The sequence below is a fragment of the Sapajus apella genome, unplaced genomic scaffold, assembly GCF_009761245.1.
Source record: "Sapajus apella isolate SASKATOON/1434 unplaced genomic scaffold, GSC_monkey_1.0 scaffold249, whole genome shotgun sequence".
NCBI lineage: Eukaryota > Metazoa > Chordata > Mammalia > Primates > Cebidae > Sapajus > Sapajus apella.
Window position 1 is genome coordinate 431,139 of NW_022437189.1, and position 7,974 is coordinate 439,112.

Consider the following 7,974-nt stretch of genomic DNA (forward strand, 5'->3'; position numbering starts at 1 on the left):
GCCCCTCACCATTCATGCCAGGCAGAGAATACTCAGATGGGGCAGGAGGTAAGATAGGGGCTGTGGGGAGCCTCATGTGTCCCTCCAAAGGGACTGGGCACCGTGAGGCCGTGGGTCCAGGAGGACCTTTCCAAATTCTCAAGAGAAACCAAAAATGTGACTCTTGGTATAAAATCTCCCAATGTCTAAATGTTGGCAGATGATTAAATTTTTTAAAAGCTCAGATGCCACTGGGTATGGTGGGTCATGTCTGTAATCCCAGCACTTTGGGAGGCTGAAATGGGAGATCACTTGAGCCCAGGAGTTCGAGAGCAGCCTTGGCAACACAGTGAGATCCCTTCAGTCCTAGTCAAAAATATTATTTTATTTAAAACAAACAAACAAACTCAGATGCTTCCAGAGACCAGGTGAATGCCTGCTCTAGCGAGGATGGGGATGGTGCTGACGGCCCACGGCTGTCAGTGTCACTGCTTCTGCCATCTGCAGGGCAGTCTACGCCAGCTACTGCAGGCCCTGTGAGTCCCCCTGCCTGCCCCTCCTGGAGCAGGGGATAGGCAGGGTGGGCAAGGGGACAGCCAGGGCCAGAGCTCACAGCCCACAGCCTACATTCAGGGGTCACCCTCCATGGGATGCAGACCTTGCTTTCCCTTCCAAATATTGACCCTTACGTTCATGTCTTGGCCCCCACTGTGTGGGGCTGGATTGGCTTGGTCACAGCTGCTTCACCAGCCCCAAGCCTGCACAAAGACGAAGACAACACTCACTAAATGCTTGCTGATGAAGTAAACAGGCTGGCCTCTCTACCCGCTGCACCATGGCCCCACCCCCTCCCTGCCCCAGGTGGGCCGGGGCAGGCGCTGGTGAGTTAAAAGCTGGTAGGTGGGGCCTCTCAGATGCTGGGTCCTCCATGGAGCTTGAGCTGGGCATGGCTACTGCAGGCTCTGTGAGTCCCCCTGCCTGCCCTTCCTGGAGCAGGGGATGGGCAGGGTGGGTGGGAGAGGGGACAGCCAGGTCCAGGGCTCACAGCCCAGAGCCCACAGCCTACCCTGACTTCTTTTTCTGCTCAGGTGAGTCAAGCTGAGGGTGGAATCCGAGAGCGGAAGGAAAAGAAGGTAGCAGAGAGGACGCCCATGGGAAAAGAGGCTCCAAACTCTCCGAGGACTTCACTGTCTCTGAGAGAGAAGGCCCAGGTGGGGAGCCCCATGAAAGTCAAGCGGGAGCTGCACCCCCTGCAGAACAGGTAGTCAGAGGTCTGCAGGTGGGACACAGCCCCCTGCTTTCAGGCCAGCCTCTGTGCTGGCAGCCTGGCCTTGGGCAACCCCTTCCTCTCTCGGTCCCAGCTCTTCATCCGTGGGAGGCCAGAGCTGACCTAAACCTTGGGCCCTGTTGGTCCTTCCGGCTCTAACCCCACAGAGACTGTGGGTCATAACCTTCCCCAACTCCCCTGTCCTTCAGGACAACTGACTTCAATCATCTGAGTGGGGGGGATTCTGTGCTCCAAATCTCATCTTCCAGTTTGCCCTTGAAGGGAGGGTCCTCCCTGTCAGTCCAGGTGTCCTGGGGGTGTATTCAGGGGCTCTCTGCTTCCTCCTGGCTACCTTCCTCTGCCCCTTCCCCTACCAGGTGGGCTCTGTGGTTCTTCAAGAATGACCGCAGCCGGGCCTGGCAGGATAACCTGCACCTGGTCACCAAGGTGGACACTGTGGAGGACTTCTGGGCGTAAGTGTCTGACCCCAGCGGGGCTGGAGTTGGGGGTGGGGGTCGCTCTGAGCTCCATGCTCTCTCCCTCCAGGCTGAACCAGCCCAGCCCTCCCTAGCGCCTTTCAGCCTTGGTGAGGCCTGGGGCTTGGTGGGTTCTGCCCAGGGGGTGTAGGGCACAGGCACCCCCCACCCCCATCCCATCACCTTCTTAGGGCTCAGGGAGGGAGCCCGAGGAGCTGGAGGAGCAGGGAGGTGACCCTGACTCAGACACTCAATGGCTTTGTGACCTGGGTGAGCTCCTTCCCCTCTCTGAACCTGTCTCAGCTGCAAAGGGAAGACTCATTTGTCTTGGAGTCCCGGGTGCTCAAGGGAGTGGATCTGAAACGGGCTGCTCAAGCCCTAGGGAGGGTGAGAAGGCCCCAGCTGTAGCTGGAGGTGGAGCACCGGGGATCCAAAACCCTCCCCAGGGGTTGGCACGGGGAAGGCTCTGTGGAGAAGGTGGGTCTTGAGAGTTTGGGTAAGTGGGGGTGGAATCTCAGGTGGCAGGCCAGTGTAAGCAAAGGCTTGGAGGCCATGGGGTCAGGTGAGGAGTTGGGAAGACTGAGCCCAATCGGAACCAGGCCCTAAAAAACCTTGACTTTTGGCATGGGGTGGGGGCTCTGTCCAGGCTGTACAGTCACATCCAGCTGGCCAGCAAGCTCTCCTCCGGCTGTGACTATGCTCTATTCAAGGTAAGCTCTGCTCTCTTTCCCTCCTGCAAAGGGACCAGGGGCTGATCCCTCCCAGCTTCTGCTGCGTTAATCCCTCACAAAGGAATGGGGGTGGGGTGCCACAAGCCACCTCTCAGCAGAGTTGCGGTTTCTGACTGGAGGAAATGCTCTACAGGAGTCTGGACAGAGTCAGGCTCTAGCTGTACCTCGGAGGACCTACAAGGCAGGAAGGAGAAGAGGGAGGGAAAGAGATTTCTGGCCTGGCTCCTTCACTAGGGAAGGGCATCAGAATTGCCTGAGGACACTCATTGATGCTACACCTGTCCCTGGAGGGCTGACACTGTGTTTAGAGATCTCCCCAGGTGACTTCTGCCCAGCCTGGGAACCCTGCAGCCAAGCCCGGGATGTCCCCCTTGCCGGCATTGGGGTTTGCCCCCCCACCTCCCCCACCCCGCCACCTGCCCCACCCCGCCACCTCCCCAGGCTTCCTTAATATGTGCATTTAACAAATGCACAGATACAAGGCTATAAAAGGTGACCAGTGCTATCTGTCCAGGGCTGAGTGGCTGGGGGTGGAACCTGCTTGCGCTGAGGGAGGAGAAGAGAATCTGGCCTACTTAGGGCCTCAGCAGAGGGCGGATAGGCTGGGAGGGTAGGTGGGTCCCCACTTCCCTTTGAACACAGAGAGGCAGTTGACTTGCCATCTGCCTTGCAGGATGGCATCGAGCCCATGTGGGAGGACAGCAGGAATAAGCGGGGTGGCCGTTGGCTGGTCAGCCTGGCCAAGCAGCAGCGCCACATTGAGCTGGACCGGCTGTGGCTGGAGACAGTGAGTTGGAGAGGGGAGGATCCTCAGGGAAAGAGGGGATGTGTGGGCCTCATGGTGGCAGTGGTCTCAAGGATGGTCGGGCAGTCCCTATGTCGCAGCTGGTGATCTCACAACCCCCTACTTCGGGCCCAGCTGCTGTGTCTGATCGGGGAGAGCTTCGAGGAGCACAGCAGGGATGTGTGTGGGGCCGTCATCAATATCCGCACCAAGGGGGACAAGATCGCCGTGTGGACGAGGGAGGCGGAAAACCAGGCAGGCGTGCTGCACATTGGGTGAGGAGAGTCTCTGGCACAGGGTGGTGGCTGGGTCTTTTCTAGAGGGAAGGTGGGTGGAGGTGGCTTGGCCTACAAAGGAGACCTCTGGAAGTCTCCATAGCCTCTCTCCCTTCTGCCTTGCCCACCTGTATGGAAGGGTCTAGCGTTCAGATTTTCAACCCTTTCTATTACTGCAGTGCAGCTCTCCTATTGCATTAAGGAGTCCTATTTTGGGTTTCCACATGCATAAGACACACAACACGAGTGGCTGTGGCCAGAATGAGGGTAGGAGTCTGGTGCCCTAAATTATCTCTAGGACCCTCTGATGACTACCTGTGTGTCTCTTTTCCTCTGTGTTCCCCGCACCTACAGGCGTATATACAAAGAGCGCCTGGGCCTCTCCCCAAAGACCATCATTGGGTACCAGGCCCATGCAGACACAGCCACCAAGAGCAACTCTCTAGCCAAGAACAAGTTTGTGGTGTGAGGGGGGCCTTGGCACCCCTCCTGTGTAATGGGACAGCCACCACAGGAGCCTTATAACTTTGGGGGATGAGGGTGGGGCAGGACTTGGGGAATCACACAGCTTGGTTCTTATCTCTCTTCCAGTGAACAGGAATGCACACTCTTTAACATGAGTCGGGCCTAGGGGCTAGGTGGGGGTAGTGCTGGCAGTCTGAGGATCCAGCAGCAGGGTGGAGGAAACTCCTTCCAATGGTTTGAGTCATGGGGGAAGGAGGGCACTATGGCAGGCGGAAAAGCCTATGGTCCAGTGCTCTTCCGTGGGTGGGGGGCTCCAGGGTACAGACACTCTGAGAGCTGGACTTCAGGGACAGGAGTTGGGGTCACTCTGCTTAAAAACCTCATCAGCTCTGTAGCTTCAGAGCTCACCCTGGATGCTATCCCCTCCCTCCACCAGCTGTGGGTGGGTCCATGAAGTGGGGCTGCCCACCCCAAGGGCTGAGGGCTGGAGGGTGAACAACATCATTTGTACAGAAGGATGTGTGGGTTGCTGAGGACTGAGAGAGGCTTGCAGGGCTGCTCCCCTTCTCACCAGCTGTGGCCAGGGCTGTCTGGGCCTTGCCTGCCTCAGGGCCAGACTGAAGTGGAGGTGGGGGAATGCTGGGCTAAGCCTCATCATGGTGGATAAACTTGATAATAAAGCTTAAGCATCTTTCTGTTCCTGTTCTAAATAAATACTTCTGAACAACGTTGGAATTATTTTTAAAACGCTCTAAACTTGAATAAGATTCAGGTATCCCCGAACATTGCTGTGGCCCTGTCCTGCCTTGTAGGGGCTCATGTGAGATCACTAGGTACCAAGGAGTCTGACCAGGACCCAGGCAGGTATGGGGGACAGGGGGTACGGCTGGGGAACCTCAGCCACCAAGGGGGCTTGAGCCAGGTGCTGGGGCATATGCCCCTGGCAGGACGCAGCAGGCGTGGCACAAGCCCCAGGCCCTCGCTTAGTCTGAGTTTTGAGTCAGGATTAGTACAGCTGAATTTCTGCGGGGTGAAGGTGAGTCTGCTGCGACTCCACTATGACAAAACGTCCTGCACGTGTTTAAAAACTCAATCCGGACCAGCTTCCCCATCCGTTCACCGGAGCAGCAGTTACTCTTCTCCCTGGGATGGGCTCCAACAGCAGGCTGGGGATTGGGATGGCGCTGGTGCCGAGCACCGGGAGCTACCGCTTCTTCACGCCAGTAGCCTCTGACACCATCAGCCAGCGTCTCAGGCGCATCTGAAGGACGTTGGGAAACGCTGGGGCTGCGTGGGCCAGGAGGTCCGAGTTCGGCTGCGGGGGCGGAGCTGGGGGCGGAGCCCTGTCCAAAGGCGGGGTCAAGTGGGACTGAATTGGGCTACGGGGGTGAAGGCAGGGCTGAGGGGGCGGAGCCTGGGGCAGAGGCGGAGCCCGGTCCAGAGGCGGGGCTTGGAGGGAACAGCGCCGGGCTCAGGGCTAGGCTGTCCGGGTGCCGAGGGCGGTCCCTGAGGGGCGGGCGGGGCCCGACTGGCGCTCTGTGTGGCCGCGGCCATGAAGCCGCAGCCACCGGGCTAGGCCCCGGGCGGCTCTAGCCCAGGGCTGCCCGCGGGGCGCTGGGCCTGGCTCCCGGCTCCGGTTTCCGGGCCGGCAGGTGGCCGCTACCATGCCCAGCAAGCACCATCACTTCCAGGAACCCGAGGTCGGCTGCTGTGGGAAATACTTCCTGTTTGGCTTCAACATTGTCTTCTGGGTGAGCATGGGGTCTGCCCCTTGCCCTGTGCTGGGGGGTGATGGGAGAGGGAGGTTCAGTCTTCTGAGGGGTCAGACCACTCCCTGCCCCAAGAGTTTGGAGCCCGGGACCATCCCCCACTTCTGCCACCCCCATGCCCACTTCCAGGACCACCCGAGATAGCTACAGAGAGGCCCGGATTTCTGGGGGCTGGTCCCAGCTACAGCGCGAGGTGGGGGTTGGAGTAGGGGGGAGTTTCCCTGAGCAATCCTGAAGCCCGGTGGAGAAAGGGAAGGTGTTTCCTTGAAGACCCCACGGGCGCGCTAGGTGTAGGTCGCCCCCTCTGTCGCCCAGCCTCCTTCCTACCCTGGGATATGGGATGCGTGTCAAACACTCCTGGTTTAGCCGGTGGGGAGGAGATTCTGGTGCGAAAGGAGCCGCCAGGCTCCCTCCCCGGCCTCCTTTCCCTTCCTGTAGTACCTGGATCAGGTGCCTCAACTTAGGCTTCTGCAAAATGAGGTGGGTCACAGCCCTCTCCCCACCCCAGTTCCACACAAGGAGGCTGACCTGCCAGGAGAGGCAGGGAGGGCCAATAGCGAGCGAGTCCTTGGCGCCTGGGAGGGGATCTCCTCTGTTGAGAGCCTGGGAGCTGGCCCTGGGAAACAGAATTCAACATTCCAAAGCTGACAAGGTTCCTGGGTGGGGCTGCCCCTACCCGAGAAGGGAGCTGCTAGTGCCCCTCCCAGGATGGCATCTGTGCCCCTGGGCCATGCCAAGTCATTTTTCCCATCTCACCAAAGCTGTGGCCTCTGCAGTCTCTGCTCCTGAGGCCTTGGGTCAAGCTGCCAGGCCCTTTCACTTGTGTTCAGCAGGACTCAGTGGCACTGCCCTCCACCCATGTGCCACCGAGCTCACTGGTGTGGTGGGTGCCCTTGCACTGCAGCGCTAGGCTCTTGAGGGTGTGGGCAGTGGGGTGTGGGTGGGAGCACTGGCAAGGAAGTCAGAAGGCCTGGCTGTAGCAGGCCTAGCTGTGATACCTTGGGCAAGTCACCTCTCCTCTCTGGGCCTCAGCTTTCCTGCCTGGAAGGTGAGGATAACAAATCTGCCTGTGAAGCTGTTACAATGAAATAAATTTGTTGTATTCTCACAACTACCTTATTATCATCTACATTTTACAGACGGGAAACTGAAGGAATAGACACAGAGAAGTTAAGTCACTTACCTAGGGTCACACAGTCAGAAAGTACAAAGCCAAAGTGGTGGCCCAGTGGGCAGAGGGTAGAGATGAGGCAGAGCTGTGAGCAGAGGTAACCTCAAATACTGAGGGGGAGCAGCCATGAGAGACCCAGGTTTGTGGATGGGGCCTGGGCTGGGCAGAGTGTAGGGTGTTACGTTAAGGTGGCATGGAGCAGCGAGGGCTTCAATGATGGGTCTGATCTGGCTTCTGTTCCGGAGACTGCTTGCCTGGCTGCTGTGTGGAGGGTAGGTGAGGGGCAGGGCCTGGAGGTTTGGAAGTGGAGGGCAGGGCTGGGACGAAGCTAGGCTGGTGAGAAAGGTGAGGAAGGCTAGCTGGAAAGCCAAGAGGCTGAATTAACTGGGTTGGGTAACTGGGGGCTGGAGAGAGGATTTCAGGTTTGGGTCAAGGTGGCCTAAGGGAGGCTGCCTATGAAACAGGCCCAGAGGTTTTCATGTGTAATGTGAGGTGGACCATGGTATTGCTCTGCTTGGAACCTGCTTGTGGTTTCTTTTTCTTTTCTTTTCTTTCTTTCTTTTTTTTTTTTTTTGAGACAGCTTCATTCTTGTTGCCCAAGCTGGAGTGCAATGGTGCCATCTTGGCTCACTGCAACTTCCACTTCCTGGGTTCAATCCATTCTCCTACCTCAGCTTCCCAAGTAGCTGGGATTACAAGTGTGTCCCACCACACCTGGCTAATTTTTGTATTTTTAGTAGACACGGGGTTTCACTGTGTTGGCCAAGCTGGTCTTGAACTCCCTACCTCAGGTGATCTGCCCACTTCAACCTCCCAAAGTGCTGGGATTACAGGCGTGAGCCTTCGTGCCCAGCCACCCTGCTGGTGGTTTCTTACTGCTCCTAGAATACTGTCTAGTCTCCTCCCCACAGCCTCCAGGGTTCTGTGGGTCTGGGCTGGCTGCACTAGACATGGTCCTTGCACTAGACATGGTCCTGTGTCAGGGCCTTTGCCTGTGCCCATCCCTCCTCCTAGAATAGCATTTTCCCTCTTGCTTTTTTTTTTTTTTTTTTTTTTT

At 57.8% G+C, this 7,974-nt stretch overlaps 2 protein-coding genes across 5 annotated transcripts in view; both read left to right on the plus strand.

Moving 5' to 3' along the window:
• The first annotated feature begins 429 nt into the window (after positions 1–429).
• EIF4E1B (eukaryotic translation initiation factor 4E family member 1B) lies at positions 430–4,024 on the plus strand. Its single transcript, XM_032271812.1, has 8 exons — positions 430–515; positions 841–860; positions 976–1,240; positions 1,624–1,719; positions 2,369–2,432; positions 3,127–3,240; positions 3,373–3,512; positions 3,867–4,024. Exons 1-8 carry the CDS (start codon positions 430–432, stop codon positions 3,979–3,981), a joined length of 900 nt encoding a protein of 299 aa, XP_032127703.1. The 3' UTR covers positions 3,982–4,024.
• A 1,413-nt stretch (positions 4,025–5,437) lies between these two features.
• Positions 5,438–7,974, plus strand: part of TSPAN17 (tetraspanin 17) — a 12,151-nt gene continuing 9,614 nt past the window's right edge. For 3 of the 4 annotated variants that reach the window (XM_032271773.1, XM_032271774.1, XM_032271776.1), the window contains exon 1: positions 5,438–5,728. In XM_032271773.1, the coding sequence (XP_032127664.1) occupies positions 5,642–5,728 (87 nt within the window). In that variant the 5' untranslated portion in view covers positions 5,438–5,641. The remainder of the gene's footprint in view (positions 5,729–7,974) is intronic. The other variant, XM_032271775.1, reaches the window with a different exon arrangement.

Excerpts from the sequence above, each read along its gene's own strand:
- EIF4E1B (XM_032271812.1), top strand. The coding sequence starts at position 430 with ATGGGGATGGTGCTGACGGCCCACGGCTGTCAGTGTCACTGCTTCTGC. Across the intron at positions 516-840 it reads CGCCAGCTACTGCAGGCCCT|GTGGGCCGGGGCAGGCGCTG; the intron begins GTGAGTCCCCCT and ends TCCCTGCCCCAG. Across the intron at positions 1,720-2,368 it reads ACTGTGGAGGACTTCTGGGC|GCTGTACAGTCACATCCAGC; the intron begins GTAAGTGTCTGA and ends GGCTCTGTCCAG.